The sequence below is a fragment of the Desmodus rotundus genome, chromosome 8 (assembly GCF_022682495.2).
Source record: "Desmodus rotundus isolate HL8 chromosome 8, HLdesRot8A.1, whole genome shotgun sequence".
In the NCBI taxonomy this organism is placed as follows: Eukaryota; Metazoa; Chordata; class Mammalia; order Chiroptera; family Phyllostomidae; genus Desmodus; species Desmodus rotundus.
Genome location: NC_071394.1, coordinates 55,781,928 through 55,805,330, shown reverse-complemented (window position 1 = coordinate 55,805,330; position 23,403 = coordinate 55,781,928). Strand labels below are relative to the sequence as shown.

The following is a 23,403-nucleotide window of genomic DNA, read 5'->3' as shown; positions in this document are numbered from 1 at the left end:
TATGATTCTGCACGACCTAGGGAAAGTTTCTATACGAGGAGGACGAAGATCATTGACCTCAGGCTAAGCATTACTTTTCCTTCATGGACACAATCAAATTATCTATTTAGCTTGTGCATTCATAAAATAAGCCAAGCATGAACACAAAACACTTAAATTGGCCCAAATGTATATAAGATTTTCTTATATAGATGTTATAATTTGATTTAACATAAGCATGCATTAATGAGAAAACATATTTTATTTCAATTCAAATACTCAGAAATTGTATTGTTTGAGCTTGCTGTAGCCATTTGGTCAACTCTGCTAAAGCAACCCAGAGCTTTCAAATAAATGTTTCCATGGTTTCAAGTGAGTTTTACCTCACTGTCAAATAAAATTGGTAGGGGTGATCTGATGGTTCAGAGAACTGACGATACTTAGACTGAACAGAAACAAAAAGGATAATAATTGCTTCCGCCACCTTTTAAAAAAAGTTTAAATGGAGACAACTATACGTTTTAGGATCAAATGGCTAAAGCAAGCTCAACCAATATGATTTACTCAGAGTATCTGAATTGAAACAATCTATATGTTTTCTCATTAATACATACAATTGTACTTGAATAACAATAAAAAGTAAAAAGTAAAATAAAATATTTTTTAAATTAAAAAAATCAAAGCAAGTTTATCTGTCATAACCAGGAACATTAAGACTGTGCCTACACAACTCAAATACAATTCTATAAAGAAATCCATCAGTTTTAACTGTGAGAATTATAACTTTCCCAGTCTTTTGATGACATGAAAGCCAAAAAATTCTATATTGTGACAGATTTTATTTTTACTCTTCTACTGAAAAAAGGGTAGTATGAAAAATCTATACCACCATGCTATAGAATAGATCCGTGCTGTAGAATACGTATGCCAATTACTATTTCTTTTGAAATAAACCGTTTGAAGTGAAAACCCCAATACTGACTATTCCTAGCTGCTCTTATGAAATAGCTTATCCCCAGACCCTCTCTGCCTCTGGGAATCACAGTGAGAAATAGTTATCCTAGCACCATTGTTGCACGCCATAAAAATATGCGACACTGTGTTGATACTAGCAAACTGTCATTTGCTTTAGCCTGGGAAATAAAACATTTCACATGGCCACATCATATGACTAACTTTAAAAAGTACAGATAGAGTAACAAATATACCCATTACACATTTCAGCTGAGTGGTTAAATTATAAATAAACTTATAGTTCTAGTTGTGATTTGGAATGGACTCTTGTATAAATTCTGTGTGTAAACCCTAGTCTTAATCTGATATGTTTGATGATTCATCTGGATTTTTGATGCATTCAAAACTTTGTATTGAAGAAATTTTGATCTTGAACATAGAAGGGTGGGATTCATCTAAATTGTTGCAGTTCTAGATTTTTTAGTTAATTCTAAAAATCTATTCATATAAATATTTATTACATTATAGCTACTATATAAGGTAACATAAATACAAAGAATTAGAGTTTCTGCTGAGGAAATGCTCATGAAAAACTTAATTCTATCTTTAATAAAAGTTTCACATTGATGAAAATTTAAATTCTATTAATATGGTAAATTTACCTTTTTAGGAACTTCTGTGCAATATGTAGCAAATATCATTATTCATCTTTAGAACTGAGAAACCAAGTCACATGAGTAAACCAGCAAGAATAGTCATTTTTGGTTTGATGGTTCTTTTCTACTTCTGTGGACCTAGTACAGCAAAATCAAGGATAGAAATGCTTTCTACATAAATTAAGCAAATATCTTACTAATAAGATCTTTCCAATTGCCTACTACATGTTATATAAAATTGGAGCCTGAATCATATAATTATTTTCTTTTTTCATTTGTGTCTCCAAAATATTTATTTTTAATAATATATATATATGTGCTCACAGAAGCATAGTATGATTTGGTCACCATATCTAGTTTGTAAATGAAATTAGGCCAATTTTTTGTTACCATGTAAACTAAAACTCCAAATGGCAGATTTCTCCCCCATTGAATGGGTTTAATTAACTACCTACAGTCTTTCAATGCTTTTGTCTTAAGAAATGGCAAATGTGCAGGGAATTTTAAACAAGTAGCTTCCTTCTGTTAGTTGCATTCTGGATCTAACCATTTTCACTTATTCTGTAATTCTATGGAAGTATTGCAATATTACATAACCAAATCTCTCTCTCTCTCTGTCTCTCTCTCTCTCTCTGTCTCTCTCTCTGTGTCTCTCTCTCTGTCTCTCTCTCACACACACACATACACACCGAGTATATTGTGTTAAGTGTCTTGATCCAGAAAAATTGAGTTCTTTCTGCAACTAATTTCTCAAATGAGAAATTTCCATATTTTCACTAGTGAAATTTTCATACTGACTTTGATATGATTTCTACAATCAAACTTAATTGAGAACTGGAACATATTCTTCTACATGGATATAGTAATAACATTCGGTGATCAGTCCACAGAAAGTCATCTGAAGAGGGCCATTTGACAAATAAACCATAACTGTCTGCAGTGTGTACTCAGGGCCTTGCAGATTCGATGCAAAGATTCACAGTGATCACACTGCTTCTCACCAAATAAAAACAATGAGGAAACGGAGGTGTTTGGGGCACCTGGGTGCTTCTTTCTGGTGTCCTGTGCCTCCTACTGACAGTTCTCAAGGTACACTAGACCCTCAGAGTAGGCTCTTCCGAAGCTATGCACCTGGTATTTTTATACAATAACCCTGTTTCTGTGACTTTCATACCTGTCTCCTAAATCTTACTTCTGTCGGCCTCTTCAGTCTTCATAAGAGTCTTGGTTTCTGCCTTCCAAAGTCACAACTATCTACTCTAATCCAGTAATTCTGGGCAGTTTTTAATTCTTCCCTACCTCTTTTGGTTCCAAGCACTGTAGGTAAAATTCCATGCTAATCAAAAGCCTTATATTTTACACAGTGTGACTTATCACCTATTCAACCTACAGGTGAACATCATTGTTGCATTTACGTCCTTAAGGCAACATGAAAATTAATTTGTTAAAAAATAATTTTTACAGCAAAACCACTGGGCTGTATTATTTCCTGAATATTTCGGGAGCTTCTTGAAGGCAGGAATCATATCTCACTGTCGTTGCATTATCAGAGCGTAAGTAGCAGAGCGCCTCGCATGTGGTGAGCACTCAGCACAGGATTACTGACTCAATAGACGAGCTTAAGCAAAAGGCATGATGTGAAACTTTTGTAAGTTTGAGCATATCCTTTTGTGAACCCAAATTAGATGAAATGTCTCCAGAATTAAATTTGTGGTTGTTTAATTAAATTATTATATCCAGATGTCACTGAGGGTTACTTTGCAAGCTATCATTTTGTGGGTATTATAGAGGTGGATGCTGAGATGTCCCACCACCTCACATACACTTGGAATAGGATATTTTTAATTTCCCACAAGTTAAATACTGAATGATATTAATATCGGTTACATCATCTATCATGTTTGTGCATGTATCTATATATATACATATGTGTGTATGTATGTACATGTGTGTGCATATACACACATATCTTATGGGTCACATATATTTTCCATTCTTTAGGAACATAACATAATTCTTTTGGGGGAAACAAGTTTTAGAATTGGATGCATCAATTATGTCAATGCTACACATAAAATATTTTAATTTATGCTTAGAGGTCAGAAAATAGAAATTGATGTTTTGATGACCTTAAAAGATTAAATCAACATACTAGACAAACACTAGTTTATACAATGAATATTAAAAGGAAAACAAGATTATTATAAAATATATATAATATGTGCAAAACTCAATATATATATAGACCTGTGATTGCCAGAAACCATTCCGTTTCCTGGAGGAATAGATAAGCTTATTTAAACCAGTACAGGTAGTTTGACGTTACTCCAGGAAAGCAAAGGTTGTCAGTACAGGATCCCCCGTAACTTGGAGGACAGGCTGAACATGGCACTCCTACTTTATATGGTGCTTCTCCAATCCAATTGCCCCTGTAAAGAAAAAGAAAAAGAAAAAGAAGGTAACATTAATGTTACTTGCTCATTTAAAAAATGTTTGATTGTCCTTAAGCTCATGATCACATGTATTGACATGTGATGATCTTTATGAGGAGTTTTCATTTTTGAAAGGCACTGAAAGTTATGTCCATTTCTTAATTATACAGTAACTTATTATATATATCTTACTTTTAAATATTTTCTCTCTGAGTTTATATTGTCTTAATTTACAGATAATGAGTGACTCACTACAATGAACGGCGACATCATCCGTTACCCGACCCCGCACCAGTCGCCACACGGATCTCTTTCCTGTACCATCGTCTAGAGTGTGCAGGCCACATTGACTTGAGACCAATCACACTGATGACATTCTAAGGAGAGTAAAATCGTATGTATTGTGTAATGTGCGTGTGTGTACGTGTGTGCATGCGTGTATGCACACATATGTACGCACACATACACATAGTACTTCCTGGGAGGCTTAGAAATGATGAAATGACCAGGAAGTTGTCGTAAGTACAAAAGTGGTTATAAATGTTCACAAGATTTGTTTATAAAGTTGTAAAATATTGTAGATCCTCATTACAAAATAAATCTGGAAAATTCCATCCTCATAGAAATTAAAAGTGATTTCAACACCTTTTCCCTTATGTACAATTATAGCCTTTTTTTTAGTAATGCTATTCATTTTTTGATAATGAACACATTTAACTGAATTACTTTGTGTTCTTAATGATTTTCTTTATCTATATTGGTGACCATGATTAAAACCACAAATCAATTTATTATTTGAGAGTTGAAAACAGCCACATTGCCTTACTGTTACTTGGTTCCTTTAATTATAAAAGAGAAAGTACTAAATGTATTTTCAGTGGCCCAGTGATTAGTAACTAGAGTACTAGAAAATAACAACATAGCCAACAATGTGAAGGAAATTGAATGGTCAGGAGACAATTTGGTTGTTAATAATAAAAGTCAAGGTAGTATGCGAGACAACAGTAGGTAAGAGGCAAGAATATGAGACAGGTGGTTGGAATCTTCTTTAAGACCTGAGTATGACCAAGCAGTGGTTCAGAATGTATCTATAGGACATGAAGCTATCTGCTTAAATCAGTCAGTTAAAGATTCACACTTTCGTCCATAGAGTATTTACTATAAACAGCAAAAACATGCTAATTATACATGTTACAAAATGAAGTGAGATTCCAGGACCGCCCACTCTATCCCATTTGTTCTATACTCTGGCCCCCAGATAGGTCTCCTCAAGCACAATTTTGATAACATCACAAGCTTGCTAAGAAATGTTGGAAGGGCCCATTCTCTTATGAGTGTAGCTCACTCATTTTTCTTAATCTCTCCCATGGTATATTCAAAACTTATTTCCTCATGTATCTTTACCCAAAGTTACATCTTTACCAAGTCTGTGCTACTTTAAATATATATTTTTCTATGTATTCTATATTACTTTATGAAGTTATAAGGCACATATTTTTGCTAACATAAATTTAGAAATATAATTTATATGTAAAAATTATATATTATAAACTTTTACATAAATCACACTCATTTAATATAAAATAATTATATTAAATAGTAAATCAGTCAATTAATAAACTTATTATTTATTCTTTTTTTTTGTCCTAGTGCATGTAATTAAATTCTCCCTCCCTATCTCTCTGTGTCTTTCTCCCTCTCTCCTATTTTTTCCCCTGGAAAACATTTGGCTTGAGATAACCTTATACTGACATCAGAAGAATTATATTTACGTATCAGTCAGAATTTTAAAAGTTTCTTAATGGCTTAGGTTTCAAAATAATGTTTTTGTTATAACACATATAGCATGTAAACACAATATCTTAATCTCTTGGAACCATAAAACAATCAAATCTTTCATCAGTAGCATTATAAATTCTAGTCATTAGCCAAAAACAGAAAAGTTAAATAAATGAAATAAAAATCTCTTTCATCATTTGGGGCCTACTTGGCCTATTTATGTCAGAAAGAAAAGTAAAAGCTTAATAGAAAAATATAAAGAGTGAGAGTGAAAATATCAAACAAATGCACAGTTGAATGCTTTTCATAAAGCAGACACATTCTATTTTCCAAATCTCATTGTTCTAAAAATTGTGAAGAGGGGCCCATCAGGGAAATTGCTATTTTTCTAACTTTGCAAAATCACTGGCATACTACCACGTAAATGAGTAATGCAGTTGTTTGTGAAACATTTTCTCATTCCCTTTCCATACTGGCAACGTTGGAGAAAATCTTTGTTTGGGACTTACTTTGAAAAACACCAAGAGTGTCATAAATCCTTTGCATATTTTGGTATTTACTCCAAATGGGAACAGACTCATGAGTAAATATTGTAATCTTTTATCATCTGAAGAGTTATTGTTATCAAAAAGGCATTTTATCAAATGTTAACACATGCTTATTTATTATAAAAAAGGTTAGTAAATATGGTCATGTTTTAAAATCTTTAATCAACTTTCACAATACTTTTTATATATGCCAGAGGATGAAGTTACTGAATAATTTTAATATGAAATTTAAATCATGGCAAAGCCTCAATTTAAAAAGAAGTCATAGCTTGTAAGTTTCCCCTTCTGATATTGAATGACTCCTTAACCATCTATGGAATTAATAAAATATAATTTAAAATTTTACTCTTAAAACAAGGAAGGAAGAAAGGCTTGTTTTTTTTTCCTGTTGAAAAGGTAAGTTGACATTCCAGCACTGAGGTGGAAATTTTGTGGTATAAATTCCCTAGAAGATTGTGTTCCAATTACTTTAATGCAACTACCAAAAGCCTGGAAGTACAAAGTTCATTTTACAATTACCATAACAAAGAAAAGGTGGCTAGAACAATTTAGTGAACCTCCATACTCAGAATGTCTTGCCACCAATTTTAGGCCAGAATCCCTTCCCTTGTTAAAAGAAATCTTTAGCTCATCATGTTTTAGGTACATGGGAATAATTGAGAATTCAAGATTAGAAGCCATTTTAGTTAAGTCCTAGTCATATTAAAATACGTATCAGACTGAAGGTGTTTCTCATCGTGAGAGGTTCAGGTAAGTAGAATGCCACCTGGGACTTACTTTGGGGCATAGTTGCATACCAAGTACACTGCACGTCGCCACACAGCTCCCCACACATTCATGTTTTGGCAAGTATGGATTGCACATCCTATCCGATTGGAGGTGGCCCAAACCATCTGCGAAAATAAAGCAGTATGCCATTACTGAAGTCAGAGCTAAGAAAATGCACGTTCACCAAAATAGTTAAGACCAGTTTTTAAAAGTAAGAACCTGAAATTAAAGAGACAATTGATATAACCTGTGTATAATGTGTACACATGGGACCAAAACATCTCATAGGACATCTGGGATTGCAGTCCTGGGGATATGGAAAAGCATAGTCTTTCACTTCATCATACCATGGCTTGACCAGCTGCAGAATAGAGCGGTATCTAGGTATCAAGAGAAACAACAAAAGCTTAGGGCACAGGTAGACTCATGTTGAATGTCAACATGAGTCTTGTTCATTTTGCAGATGATTCATGATGAACCAAGAGTATACTCACCCTTCACAATTACTATCACCACCTCATACAATCCTCTATTCCTTCAAATAGGACCAATATAAAAATGCCCAGGGCCAGAGCAAGTGATCCTATATTTGTGTAAGTATGTGTCTGGTCATGTCAAAAACAGACATGTAATATTTCAGGAATCTTCATCTTTACCTTGTTTTATCTATGTCAAAAATTCCTTCAATCAGAATATTGTACACAATTAAGAATTGATATACAAAAGCTTTTGCAATACTGGAACTCAGTGTGCTCTTTTTTCTTAGACTTATATCACTTTAATTTCAACAATAGCACACCTGCTTTCCTCCCCAAGATGGAAAAGAATGGGTCTTTGGAATTGGATGATAACATTCCACAGTGCAAGGAAGATTATCCCATCAATAGGAAAAACTTTCCCATAGTTGCATATATTTGCATAGGTGTGTGTGTATGTGCGCACACACATGCATGCAAATATGCATAATTTGTAGAACACACATGCAGATATATGAAATCATGGGAAAGTTGCAGACACACAAGATTGGTTTCTGCCACAGTAAAGGGATTTTTTTAAGGTAGATGAGAAAGGATACAGGGCATAGCACATGCCTGATCCTTTCAAAGGTTCTGGCATGTAAGTGAAGAACACAGGCTAAAGGAGGCTGCTTCAAGGGTGAAAGGAGGAACTGGTCTTATTAGGCCCTTTTAACCAGTTAAATGCTCCATGAAAACATCTGAATCAGTCATAGGTCGAGCATCCATGCTTGGTACATAGTAAGCCCTCAGTAAACAGTTGCTGATATTACTTGAAATGGGGGTCACTCCCCCTTGGAGTCTAATGAAGTTCTGTGGATGAATGATGTCAGTGAAACTGCTTCCTACCTTCCAGTTCTTACAGATAGATTTTGGCCAAAAAATCTCAGTAAGTAAGAAGGTCCATGGTCCCAAATGCAAGTAGCTGCCCAAGCCTCAGCAGATTTTGCAAGATTTTCATCCCAAACCTGTGAAGGGGAAAAAGCCTTCAGCTTTACCAACTTTACTAGTAAGAAAATAAAAGTAAGAGGAAAGAAATGATGCTATTATTTACCAAAGTTCTTTGAATTCTGACTTCTGAGACTGTTCTCACTAAAAGAAAGCAAATTCAGACCATTGATACTTAAAGTTCTATAATGTAATATGATTGTACCACAAAAAACTTTATTGCTTTTATAGTACCCCTAGATCAGAAGTCTAGACATCAGTTTTAGTAAAGGGTTGGTTAACACAAATACCCCAACTAGATGTGACCTGGGGACACCTCATACTGAAATCTGAATCCAGTCAATTGATTTCCCTAGAGGTCACCTTCAGAGCCACGAGGAGCCATGCTATCCATATATCTCCAAAACTAATATGATCAAAATTATTTAAATCAGTTTATCAAAATTAATAATGTTTATTATAGTGCAACTTTCAAAGGTCAAGCTATGTTATAATGTAATATAGCCCATGGAGCCTTCATATTTTATATCATTTGAATCTTTGGTAGTAATAATAAAGTGAGAATTTATTTTATGTTACTATAAACTGGAAACAAACTATGATAAAAAGTAACTTGACTATGTTGCCTAGGGCTGCTATAAAAATATTGTACATTATGATTTAAATAAATTAATTAAGAATAGCAATTGTTCTTGAACAATTTAATTGACAAGGGTGTTATTAATATATAATAACTTTTCCATAAATAAAAATTTTGTGGCATAAAATTTAAATGAACCTTAGATTTAGTATACATTTATATTAGTTATTATATGGGTTGACATTATCTCTGAAGCTCAATGGGGAAATCAAGCTCTAAATATTGGTGGACCTGTCAACAATAAAGTAACACTAACCTGATAATCTATTTTCCAGCAAGTTAAAAGGTACAAAACACAAAGTAGAGAATATTTGTAATTCTGGTACATAAATATAGGAAAAATGCTTTCAAAATTTCTCCCTAATGAACATAAGATTTAGTGAAGTATTTATCTGTTGTAAAAATGATTTTGTTTTATATTTAATTCCAAACCATGACATTATTTTCTAAAATACATAAATATCGATATACTGTCTGAAAAAAAATTGTTCGAATTGTGATTAGACAGTGGATTCTAATATATATATTTTATTTAATCTTTATTGTATTTTTCTCCATTACCATTTAGTCCCCTTATACCCTCCTCCCCCCAGCAATCACCACACTGTTGTCCATGTCCATGAGTCCTTTGTCCTTTTTGCTTAATCTCTCCACCCTTCACCTCCCCCACACCCAATTACTGTCATCCTGCTCTGCATCTATGAGTCCGTCCCCATTTTACTTGTTAGTTCAGTTTGTTCATTAGATTCCACACGAGTGAAGTCATATGGTATTTTCTTTCTCTGACTGGGTTATTTCACTTAGTATGATGATTTATAGGTCCATCCATACTTTTTTTGTTTTTTTATGGCTGAGTAGTATTCCATTGTGTAAATATACCATATTTGTTTTATCCACTAATCTATTGGTGGACATGTGGGCTGCTTCCATATCCTGCCAATTGTAAATAATGCTGCAATGAACATAGGGGTGCTTATGTTCTTTAGAATTAGTGTTTTGGGTTCCTTCAGATATATTCCCAGAAGTGCGGTTGCTGGGTCAAAACGCAGATCCATTTTTAATTTTTGAGGTATCTCCATACTGCTTTCCACAGCGGCTGCAACATTCTGCATTTCTACCAACTGTACAAAAGGGTTCCCTTTCTCCACATCCTCGCCAGCACTTGATGTTTGTTGATATATTGTTGATAGCCATTCTGACAAGTGTGAGGATGTCATCGTGGTTTTAACTTGCATTTCTCTGATGATTAGTGACATTGAGCATCTTTTCATATCCGTATTGGCCATCTGTGTGTCCTCTTTGGAGAAGTGTCTATTCAGGTCTTTTACCCATTTATTTTGGTGGGGCAGGTGACTGTTTGTTTTTTGGTGTTGTTTTGTAAGTTCTTTATATATTTTGGATATTAATCCCTTATCAGATGTTTTTCCATTCTGTGGGTTGTCTTTTTATTTTGTTGATGATTTCCTTTGCTGTGCAAAATCTTTTTAGTTTGATGGGGTCCCATTTGTTTATTTTTTCTTTTGTCTCCCTTGTCTGGGAAGATATATGTAATAAAATATTGCTCTGAGCAATGTTCAAGACTTTGCAGCCTGTGTTTTCCTCTATGATTTTTATGGTTTGGGGTCTAACACTTAGTCTTTGATTCACTTTGAATTTATTATTGTGCATTGCATAAAAATGTGGTCATTCCATTTTTCTGCAATATCTGTCCAATTTTCTCAACACCATTTATTGAATAAATGATTTTTAGCCCATCATATGTGCTTGCTTCCTCTGATGCCTATTAATTGACTATAAAGGTATGGATTTATTTCTTGTCTCTGTACACTGTTCCAATGATCTATATGTCTGTTCTGAGGCCAGTATCATGTTGTTTTGATCACTGCAGACTATATAGTACAGTTTTTTTTATTAGGTAGTGTGATTCCTCCAGCTTTGTTCTTCTTTCTCTGGATCTCTATGGCTATGTGGGGCCTTTTGTGGTTCCATATACATTTTTGAAGTATTTGTTCTATTTCTGTGAAGTATGTCATTGGAATTTTGGTAGGAGTTGTATTGAATCTATAAAGTGCCTAGGGTAGTAGGAACATTTTAATGATGTTCATTCTTTCTATCCATGAACACAGTAAGTGCTTCCACTTATTTGTATCTTCTTCCATTTTTTTCTTTAGTGTCTTAGAACTTTCCAAGTGCAGGTCTTTCCTAGCCTTGGTTAGGTTTATTCCTAGGTATTTTATTCTTTTTAAAGCAATTGTGAATGGGATTATTTTCTTACTTTCCATTTCTGTTAATTTGGTTTGTCATATAAAAATGCAACTGATTTCTGGACATTAATTTTGTATCCTGTTACTTTGCCGAATTAGTTTGCCAGTTGTAGTAGTTTCTTGGTGGAATCTTTGGGATTCTCTATGTGCAGTATCATGTCATCTGCAAATGATGAGAATTTTTCTTCTTCCTTTCCAGTTTGGATGCCTTTTATTTCTTCTTATCTGATTGGTGTGTCTAGGACTTCCAGAACTGTGTTAAATAAGAGTGGTAAAAGCAGACATCCCTGTCTTGTTCCTAATGTTAAGGGGAACATTGTAGATTTTGCCTGTTGAGTATGATGCTAGCAGTGGGTTTGTTATATATGGCTTTTATTATATTTAGGTATGTTCCCTGTAATCCCATTTTGCTGAGAGTTTTATCATAAATGGGTGCTAGATTTTATCAAATGTTTTTTCTGCATCTATTGATATTATCATGTGGTTTTTATCCTTCATTTTGTTTATGTGGGGAATCACATTTATTGATCTATGAATGTTGTACCAATCTTGCATGACCTTTCTGATACATTGTTGTATTCGGTTTGCTAATATTTTGTTGAGGATCTTAGCATCAATGTTCATCAGGCATACTGGCTTATAATTTTCTTGCTTTGTAGTGTTTTTATCTGGTTTTGGAATTAGGATAATGCTCTTCTAGTAAATGAGTTTGGAGCCTATCCCTCCTCTTAAATTTTATGAAGTACTTGAGAAGAAGAGGTGTTAGTTCTTCTCGGAATGTTTGGTAAAATTCACCTGTGAAGCCATCTGGTCCAGGGCTTTTGTTGGTTGGTAGTTTTTTTTATTATTACTTTAATTTCACTAGGTGAATCTGTGTATTCAGATTCTCTGATTCTTCCTGATTCACTTTGTAAGTGAATTTCTGGGAATTTATCCATTTTGTCCAGGTTATCCAGTTTGTTGGGGTATAGTTGTTCATAACATTTTCTTACAATCCTTTGTATTTCTTTGGTGTCAGTTGATATTCCTCTTCTTTTATTTCTGATTTTATTTATTTTTCTTTTTTTCTTGATGAGCGTGGTAAAAGATTTGTCAATCTTGTTTATCTCTTCAAAGACCCAGCTCTTGGATTCATTGATCTTTTGTACCTGTTTTTAGTCTTTATGTCATTTATTTCTGCTTTGATCTTTATTATTTCCTTCCTTCTATTCACTTTGGGCTTTGTTTGTTGTTCTTTTTCAGGTTCCTTTAAGTGTAAATTAGATGATTTATTTGAGCTTTTTCTTGTTTTTTGAGATAGGCCTGCAATGCAAAAATTTCCCTCTTAGGATTGCTTTCCCATTTTCCCACAGATTTTGGATTGTTGTGTCCTCATTTTCATTTGTTTCAAGGTATCTTTTGATTTTTTTCTTTGATCTCATTGTTGACCCATTCATTGTTTAATAACATGGTATTTAGCTTCCATGTCTTTGTGACTTTTTCAGTGTTCGTGTGATTGATTTCCAGTTTCATAGCATTGTGGTTAAAGAAGATACTTCATATGATTTCAATCTTCTTAAATTTATTAAGACTTTTTTGTGTCCAAATTTGTGGTCTATCTTAGAAAATGCTCCAGGTGCACTTGAAAAGTATATATATTCTCCTGCATTGGGGTAAAATGCTCTAAAGATATCGAATAAATCCATTTAATCTAGTGTGTCATTTAAAGCCACTGTCCCCTTGTTGATTTTCTGTCTGGAAGATCTATCCACTGAAGTCAATGGGCTGTTAAAATCCCCAACTGTGACTATATCTGTTTTTATCTCTCCCTCTATGTTCATCAAGACTTGTTTTACATATGTAGGTGCTTCTATGTTGAGTGTATATATGTTTATAGGGTAGGAGGGTTTCCTTTATCATTATGTAGTGTCCTTCTTTGTCTCTCACTATGGTTTTAAAATCTATTTTGTCAAATATAAGTATTGCTATCCCAGCTTTTATCCCCTATCCATTTGCATGCAATAGCTTTTTCATCCCTTTACTTTTAGTTTGTGCATATCTTTCACTCTGCAATGTGTCTCTTGGAGGCAACATATATATGGGTCTTGTTTTCTTATCCATTCAGCTACCCTATATCTTTTGGTTGGAGCATTTAAGCCATTTACATTTTAGGGTTTTTTTTATAGATATATATTTAGTTCTGTTTTATTGTTAAACTATTTTTGTCTGTTTTTTTTTTTCTTTTTCTTCTCCTTTCTTCTTAAAGCAAGCCCTTTAACATTTCTTTCAGTACTGGTTTGGTGTTAACAAATTCTTTCAGCTTTTTCTTGTCTGGGAAGCTCTTTATTTTCCTTCTATTTTAAATTATAGCATTGTTGGGTAAAGTAGCCTTGGTTGGAGGTACTTGCTTTTCATCTCCTTGAATATTTCACACCATTCCCTTCTGGCCTGAAATGTTTCTGTTAAGAGATCAGATGACAGTCTAATTGGAGCTCCCTTGTAGTTATCTGACTTTCTCTTGTGGCTTTTAGGAGTCTCTCTTTCTTTAAGCTTTGCCATTTAATTATGATGTGTCTTGGTGTAGGCCTTTTTGGGTACAACTTGTTTAGGATTCTCTGAGCTTCCTGGACTTGTGTGTCTTTTTCCTTCACTTGATTAGGGAAACTTTTGGTCATCATTTCTGTAAATAGGTTCTTGAAACTTTGCTCACTCTCTTCTCTTTCTGACTCCCATGATGCATGTGTTGTTATTCTTCATGTTGTCTAAAATGTTTCTTAAGCTCTCCTCATTTTTTTAAATTCTTTTTTCTAGTTTTTGTTGCTCTACCTGTCTGTTTTTTTCCCCTTGTCTCCCAAATCACTGATTCAATCATCTGCTTCATCTAACCTACAGTCTATTCCTTCGAGTGTATTGTTTATTTCAGATATCGAATTCTTTATTTCTGACATCATTTTTTATGGTTCCTATGTTTTATTTCATGATGTTTAGTACCCTTATAATCATTACTCTAAACCACAGGTGGCAAACACAAGGCCTGAGTGCCGAATCTGGCCCTCCACTTTGTTTTATCTGTCCGGGAACCTTGTTTCTACCCGATGGCCTCACTGAGCTCTCGCTTAACTGTTAAGGAGTAGTTACATTTATACAGTTCTAAAATCACATTCAGCCCTTTGAAGGCAACCACGAAGCTGATGGGGCCCCCCGGTGAAAATGAGTTTGACATCCCTGCTCTAAACTATCTATCAGATCAGTTGCTTGCCTCCATTTCATCTAGCTCTTCTTCTGGGGAATTCTCTCATTCTTTCATTTGGGGTCTGTTTCTTTGTCTTCTCATTTTGGCTGCTTCTTTTTATTTGTTTCTATGTATTAGGTAGATCTGCAAAAACTCTAGTGTAGGCCTTTTTCAGAAGCTGCTTGTGACTTGCGCTGCTCAACCTGTTTGGAGTAATCACTAATCCACATTGTTTGGCTCCCTCTGCTGTGCCTGTTTGTGTGCAGAAAGAACCAGGCTGTGCTCCAAGGCTGGTTTTTATCAACACCAGGCCTTGGAGAGGGTCAGCTAAAGTCTCATAGTACTCCCAGATATCTGCCTTAATTGTTAAGATAATCAATTATATAACCTTAAGCTGTAATCAGCAGCCCAACTTAAGCTGCACAGGGTGGGGCAGAGTAATTCCTGTGGGTTGGGCTATTGCTTCTGCTTAGGTTGATGCCATTTGGAGAGGAGTGCTGCATGAGAAAGATGGTTTCTGCAGTATGGGGAATGGCTCACTACAGGAATTCTGGCATCTCTTTCTTCAGTTCTCTCCCCAGAGCTACCAACCCCAGACTCTCCTCAAGCATCTCTAGTCTACTATGTCCTCCCTCTGCTGGAGGCCAAGGTAATTGGCTGCAAAGTTTTGTGCATTGGCCCTTTAAGAGGTTCCCTGAGTCTCCAGCCATCTTTCCCTGGAAGACACAAACTCTGCTATTTTTCACAGATGGATGTTTTCTGAGTTCCTTTTAAGCTCTGGTATTGTAGGCTTAGAGCCCAGCTTGGTGTTTAGACCTTACACTTCTCAGGGTGAATCTCCCAGCTACTTAAATATCCATCTGGAATTTCAGCTGCCTTCCATGGGAGCCCAGCCAACCCTCTTGTACCTCCTCCACACTCCCTACCAGTCCCATTAGAGTTTCTTCTGTCTGTCCATGGTTTTAAGGCTTCTCTCCAGGCAGTGTTCAGTTGGTTTTTCAGGATGATTTCTCTACAATTTAGTTGTAATTCCAAATTGGTCCTGGGAGAAGGTTTGTGCAGCTTCCAGTTACTTCTCCACCTTCTTGGATCTCCTAAAGTTTTGCATACTAATATATTTTAAAAGTTAAGACCTTATATGAAAAAGGAAATAACAGTGTGATGATTGAAAGAGGCAGGTGTGAGGGTGGAGATGGAAGATAGTACAGGGAGGATAAAAGGTAATAAATAAAATACAATAAAAATAATATAATAAAAGAAAAAAAGAAGTAACAGTTTTGTAATTACTCAAATTCACATGAAACTCCATGTATGAAGGCACATGGATGTCCTTATATTAATTCTTGTTTCCCTACTTTCATAATCTTCCATATCAACTTTTTGGTGATTTTCTTTTCCACCAGGTGTGGGGAGCTAAGCCAGACTCACGTGCATTAGTGTTACTAACCCTTAGTTCACTATACATTACAAGCTTTCAAGCAAACTCATAGACTGCTTGGTCATAACACTGGAAAGGCATAGTTTTCCTCAAGAATAATGGGAGACATAGATTTGTTTAACATAACAATGTAGTTAGGTGAATGGAAATTAATTTAGTAACTTTGAAATAAAGTAGGAAAAGATGAAATACCAGATAAACTCTTCAAGAGACATTTCCCCCTAGAGGGCCATAGCAGCTGCCCTCCAAGATTTGTTAGTTACTCAGAAGTTGTTTTAAATTAGAAAAAAAGACCATTTCACATACATTGGTCTAGAATTCCACTGAAATAGACTCACAAAGTTTATATAAAAACAGAATTATTTGGAAAATATTTATAGTAATTCTGAGGTGACAATGGCACATCTCCTTTGGCCATATACAAACTAGAATTACTCAAGGAGCTGTAGCAAGAAACACTTTTAATTAACCAGAATCTAATTCACCCATTTTGTGTATTAAATTAAATGTGGTGAAATATTACAAAATACCATTTTAATAAATAAATAATCAATGTTCAATGTTAAATACAGTATCAAAAATGGATAAAACTCATTCTATAATACCTTATGATCTGGTGTCTATTTATGTATTTGTTTTTTTCTCTGACTTGATATCATGCTATTTTACAATTATGAAAAAAATATGTACAACATTTTTCATAATTATTTAGCTTAGTAAAATAATTATTTGACAGAAATTTTATGAATTGTTATTTCAAACTTCTTTGTTTTGTTTGTAAAAACTGGGGTAAAGTACATCAACAACAAAAAATAAATTTATAATGAAAATCCTAGAATCTTAGGACTGAAATTAACTTTTAACAGTATTTGCTTGGCTGTTAGTGAATTTATCTATTAGTTATTCTTCTGATGTTTTGAATAAAATATGGATTTATGACATACGGGCTACACTTCACTGAAATACAAAAAACAAAATTAAAAGCAATTCCAGATGTAATAGCATCAACCCTTTTTGTCCCCTGACAAAAGAGAGTTCTGAACTAATTATAGTCACTTGAGAAAAAAATACATCTAAGTATTATTTACATATTGAAATACAGTGTGCACTCAGACCGATAACAGCTAAAAACACTTAATGAGAATCTTGTCCTAAAATATGAACATGGCATGGAACAAATAACACTGACCTAATAATAAAAAATCGTATGTTCTAACCCTGATTCTATGGCTAAGATCATCTGTGACTGAGGCCATGTCAGCTCATCTTTCTACCAGTTAACTTGTCTGTAAAATAAGATGGGATGAAGTCATCTCTAGGGTACCTTTCATCTTCAACTTCTCATGATTTAATATACTTCAGTAACCCCAGTATAGATAGAGCCAAGAAGGCCTGTGTTCTTTTGGTCTATGACTTCTTCACTTCTAGCCCTTTCCATACCACAGAGAGAATAAAACTTCTTTTCAAAACTTTATAAATATTTAAGGCAGTTAAGAATTTGAGAAGTAATTTAGCATATATAATCTTATCTTTATACTCATTCATATATTTAAAAACAAAATATTGTATATGTTAAAAAGATAAACCAAAAGTTTATGGAAAATAGATGAGCATTCTTTGTCAACTGTGATTAAGGGATTTCGAGAGGAAGACAATTTCTTACTACTGATGCCTACATTATTTAGGTGTTTCTATGTACAAAAGTCACAATTAAAATTTCAGAGAGTGTAGTTGTTGGGGAGGAGGAATAACCACTTTCTGTGATGTTTACTTTTAAAGAACTTGCCTGTGTCCATGTCCCTGAAGAAAGATGCTGGAAACCCTGGTGGGCACTGGCCAGGTCCCACACAGAGAGTGGTCACTCTGCCTCCCTGTGAAAGAGATGATCGACTATCCCTTTGATGCCAAATACAGGGTAAGTCAGAAGGTCCTGTACCCTTTCTTGCCTCCTTGTCCCCAAGCAGGACTCACACCCATCCTGCACATAGTAGGGAGCACTGAAATTTGGGACCTACATCAATCACATCTTTTGGTAAAATTGAGATCTGCATTTGCTGTCTCTGTATTTTTTCATTGGCTAGTTGTAACCATTGAAGATGTAACCTGTGCGAAGATGGATAAATTCTTTATTCCCTTAATCTCCAGTAGTATTTAAATATATTAATATGATGAGAGGTCTTTGAGGTTTGAAAATAGCAACCAATAATTACTTTATTTAATAATAATAGGAAATTTCAACAAAAATATGGGGGGCTGTAGGGAGTGGTAAAATATGATGTATTCTTTCCAGTCAGAAGCTCTAAATTACAATGAATGTTTGCAATGTAACCATGTGAAAGAATTTTAACAACTTATGAAAGGATATTGAAGATGTAAATTGCTAAACATTTAAGTTAATGTATATATTTCTAGATGCTTGATGTGCATCTGCTGAATTTCTCCGAATATCTGTGACATTTATTTGAAATGACTTTACTATTATTCCCTATTAACACAGTAATGGAACAAAGAAGGACACACATGCACGTGTTTGGTGTTCTGTGGAATGCCTAATGAATATACAACACATAGTTATATGTTGTTGGAAAAACTGAACACCTGGTACATACTTAGCTTTTATTCAACCAGATTCAACATTCTGAATTTCCTCTAAATAGATAAGATACTTTCAAAGATAATTTGGTTGTAAACGTTTAAAATCTGATCTTGCCTCCTAAAAATGAGGCAAAAATTAAGAATATGCATGGATACAAAATAAAACATTTCCTGGATCCACTAGAAGTTAGATATGACTACATTAGATAAATCACAAACTGAAGCTAGCTAAGGCAATGTCCAAGCACGGATATGCGTGTAAGTTGTGCCCTGTTGACCCAAATGGTTTTCTTCCATTCGTTGTTGTTAAGAGTTATGTCGTTGGTCAGCTCATAAATTGATTAATTTTGCTTGGGACCCAAATGTTCACCATGATCTATTCTCCTCATTATTTCAACACCTTGTCTGTTGGCAACCACATAGTTGGTTTAAGTCATGACACATATCTAGAAATCAAACTGATCTCATTTAAATATCTAAGTAACTTGTGGCTCCAATAGATAGGAGGGGTATGGCAAAAATGCAGATTCTCATCAAGGGCACAGATCTTTAGAGAACAAGCCAAAGAAATACAAAATTGACTCAAAGACTGTTGCAGCTTGGGAGACGGTTGTGGACTTTCATAAGTAGACAGAGAATCAGAGGATGATTTGCTCCAGCCAGATATGAGGTTGTTTTATCGGCTGTTTCTGTAAGTTTCGGTATCCACAACAGAGTGGCAGCCAGACTGAGGCAGCACACTGACATCTGAACCTCCCTTCTTAAATCCCTGTAAATGTCTCCAGGCAACAATAAATTCAGTCTAACTGGACTGCAAGCTAAAATTACTTGGGTATATTCCCAACATTGTTTGAAGTGATATACTGCTTTTTTTTTTTAAGTAGGTAACATCTTTTAATTTAAAACATAAAAATTAAATGTAGAAGTATTTGAAAAATTAATTTTAAACCTGGCCAGTTTGGGTCAGATGGTTGGAGAGTCCTCCCACGCGCCAAAATGTTGGGGGTTCAATCCCCTGTCTGTGCACATACAGGAGGCACTGGTCAATCTCTGTCTCTCTCTGTATCTCTCTATATCTTTCTCTCTCTCCCTCTGTCTCTCCCTCTCCCTCTCTAAAATCAATAAACATATCCTTGGGTGAGCATTAAATAATAATAATAAACTAAAAATAAAAACAAAAGTCACCTCTTGTAAAATCTATTATACACTTGGAATCCATCTTCAAAGATATAAAATGTTAAATAAAGATATGGCACTTGGGGTTTTTGGAGATGTATTTCTAAACTAGTTATGACAGCAATGGCATTGGAGACAGTATGGCAGTATGACATGTGCGATAGACATTTATTTTCTTGGACATTTATGTGGTCATTTCTTGTATACTAAGATTAAAAGTAAAGTCAATTTAGGTAGACAAGTTTTAGAGTTCTTTAAAAATAATTAAGTTAGGACTTTTGATCTTTTTCTGAGTTAGTCAGATTGAGAAAGAAGTGTTGACTTACAGAAGTGAGAAAGAACCATTAAAAAGAAATTAAGTGATGACAAAATTATTTCCCTTGAGTGCAGCCAAAAGCTTTTAAAACACTTTAAAACAGTTTTAAATCATGGACATGATTGCGGTTCTGTTTTGAAATTGGTGGGTTTAGTCCCATTAGATAGAAATGCATGTGAAATGCCAATAAAGAAAACTCAGAGCTGAATATACAAGCTCCAGTGTTAACCCAACAAGAGGGCAGAAACGAGCGTTGGGAAGGAAGACTGCAGAGGCCCGGGGTCAGGTGGGGTGAGGGAGGGCAGAGGTAGAGAAAAGGACATTTCTGGTATTGATTAATTAAATGATTTTTGGACTGATTCTACTTCATAAGAGAAGTAGAGAGTTAAAGGAACTTGATAAAAGAAATTCCCTCAAGCCACAGAAATAACTGTAAAATACAGGACTGCATTATACCCAAAACAGCAATTTTCTACCAATATGCCATAGAATTTTTAAAACATGCAACCCTGACTATTTAGTCAGGGACACTGACCTCCTTTCCCTTAGATTGTCAAATAAAAAATGATAATAGTCAAGACAATAATAGCGATCCAGTGTGAATAAATCAAAATTATTCCTATTTTTATCAGATCAGCCAAAAATTACATATATTTTTGGTGTGCCACAGAGTTTTAATAATCAGTTTATGTGTGCCCTGAGATGAAACAGGTTGAAAATTGCTGTTACAAAATATCAAACTAAGTTCCTAAGCACTTCTTAAATGTTTAAAAGAAGATAAAGTAGACTTCCCAGTAAAATGAGTGCCACCTTGCATGTAGGTGAGAAAGATAAATTTCTGTGAAGAGATGATATAAAGTACACTTTTTTTGGTGGAGATCATTGCCAACAGCATGCATTTAAAAAAAAAAGGAGAAAAAAAAAAGAATTTCCATCTCTTCTTCTTCCATTCTCTTTTGAAACCCCAGAGATTCCCCACCCCACCTCTATTCTACCTAGTTGTGTGTCCCAGGCCATTTTTTGCTCACCAACTTCCTTGGTCTATCAGCACCTTTGGCATACCTGGCCATTTTATCCTCCTGGACACACCCCAGTTCCTTGGTCTCATGATCTCATACTTGCCTTGATCACTGGTTGCTGATTGCATATGTTTGCTGATTCCTCTTCACTCTCCAACCTCTACATGCTGGAGGGTTCCTGTGGCTCAGGTCATGTCTACTTCCCTCACTCCCTTTTTCTTTTCCGTTTCATCTATCTGTATGCACTGCCTACATATTCTCATCCAGTCTCATGGATTGACATACCATTTAAATGCTGGTGGTATTATTGCTCCAAATTATATCTCTAAATCTCTCAGTTCAATTCCAAACTAAGTTTCCCACCCAGCTACTTTAAACCTCTACTTAATTCATTCCAAGTTGAGCTCCAGATATTCAGGACCTTACCCTGCTCCCCACCCATGCTGATCCTGCAGTCTCCCTCCTATCAGAGAATGGCATTGCCCATCTTCTAGTTCAAGGTCACCAATCTGTCTCCTTGCCTATTCATATATTCTCTATGGCTGTTTCCATGTTACAAAGGCTGAGTTAAGTAGCTGCAACATAAACTATAAGGACTGCACAGCTGAACATGCATACTATCTGGCCCTTTATGAAGAAGTTTACAAGCTGCTATTGTAGTTGCTCAGGCTAAAAATCTAGTGGTCATTTTTGTTGCATAATTTTTATCTGCTCCACCAGTAAGTCTCATTGATCCTACCTTCAAAATACTGTATATCTAGAATATGAACGCTGATTATCACCACTATTGACACAACTGATTCAAGGCACCCTCCTTTGTTATCTGGAGTACTCAAAGGGACTTCTGAGAGAATGTGTCATATGTGTAAATAAATGATAACTGAGAGAGTGTGTCATATGTATAAATAAATGAAGGCATGGATAAAAGCCAAAAAGTTCAAAATTTGAGATAGGAGTATTCAAATAAGATTGGTGATTAGGAAGTAATGGAAAAATGTTCAGTGATTTGGGGAGGGGATAGTGGGGAGAGGGGTTTTCAGGAACTACTATAAAGGACACATGGATAAAACCAAGGGGGAGGGTGGAGGCAGGGAAGGGAGGTGGGTTGGGATGGGGTGGAGGGATGGGGAGAAAATGCAGACAACTATAATTGAACAATAGTAATAAATATATATATATATATGTGGCTCAGTGTGAAACTGCACTCCGGCCAAGTGCTTTGAAAATGCCCAAACTCTATTTAAATATAATCAAACTAAATTATTGCCTTAGGGACATGGTCTGGTAATGAAGACGACTGAAGTAGTTTTGGGTATAAGATGAGATGACAAAGCACACCTGCTGCGTGACCTCTGGACAGTTATATGATGAGAAAGAGGGAGGGATGGAGAGAGAGAGACAGACTCTCAGAAACCAGCAAATTTGCCTCACCCAAAGAGGCTACTCCTCTCTAAGAAATTGTTGACACGTAGGAAGTCGGCTCAATGTCTCTAAACCTTACCTTTTTCAGGATAATCTAGAAATCCTGATATATATGTGAAATATATCAACTTTTACATGTTGACATTAACTTTAAAAAATGTAAAATTTTGTACAGTTCAATATTATGCAGAGCAAATTAAACATACCTACTAATTAGAGTGGTTGATGGGCCTACAGTTAATATCTGATGTAGGGTATGGTTATCACCATTACACCTACACAGAGGTGTTATCTTCCCTCTTCATGTCCAGGATGGTGGCAGGTAATAGTGACCCTGGAACTACATTTATCTGAAAACTCTTTAGGATAACTTACCACATGGGGATGGCTACTTTGACCTCAAAACTAGAAAATCCAAGAAATGGAAGTTTCCACATTAATAATAAGATCTTAGGTAATTCCTTCATCTAGGTAGCAAGTAAATGAATATTTATTGGGAGGCACTGGGTATCGTGCATTCAACTGTCATCAAGACTAACATAAAGTCTGCCTCACAGTTTAGGGAAGAGACAGTCAACAAAAACACTACCAAACAAATATGTAATAATTGCAAATTATAATAAATTATTTAAATGTATATAATACATTATACATATGCAGGAGTGGGCAACAGTAGGTTTACAGTTGTAATACAAATAAATAATACAAGAATAAACTCTGTTTCACATACGCAGAACTGTAAA

At 35.0% G+C, this 23,403-nt stretch overlaps 1 protein-coding gene across 1 annotated transcript in view; it reads right to left on the bottom strand.

Moving 5' to 3' along the window:
- Positions 1-1,911: 1,911 nt before the first annotated feature.
- PI15 (peptidase inhibitor 15) overlaps positions 1,912-23,403 on the bottom strand; it is a 33,679-nt gene continuing 12,187 nt past the window's right edge. The window contains exons 3-6 of the mRNA XM_024578348.4: positions 8,481-8,599; positions 7,364-7,496; positions 7,126-7,241; positions 1,912-4,018 (exon numbers count right to left, since the gene is read on the bottom strand). Of these exons, the coding sequence (XP_024434116.1) occupies positions 3,883-4,018; positions 7,126-7,241; positions 7,364-7,496; positions 8,481-8,599 (504 nt within the window). The 3' untranslated portion in view covers positions 1,912-3,882. The remainder of the gene's footprint in view (positions 4,019-7,125; positions 7,242-7,363; positions 7,497-8,480; positions 8,600-23,403) is intronic.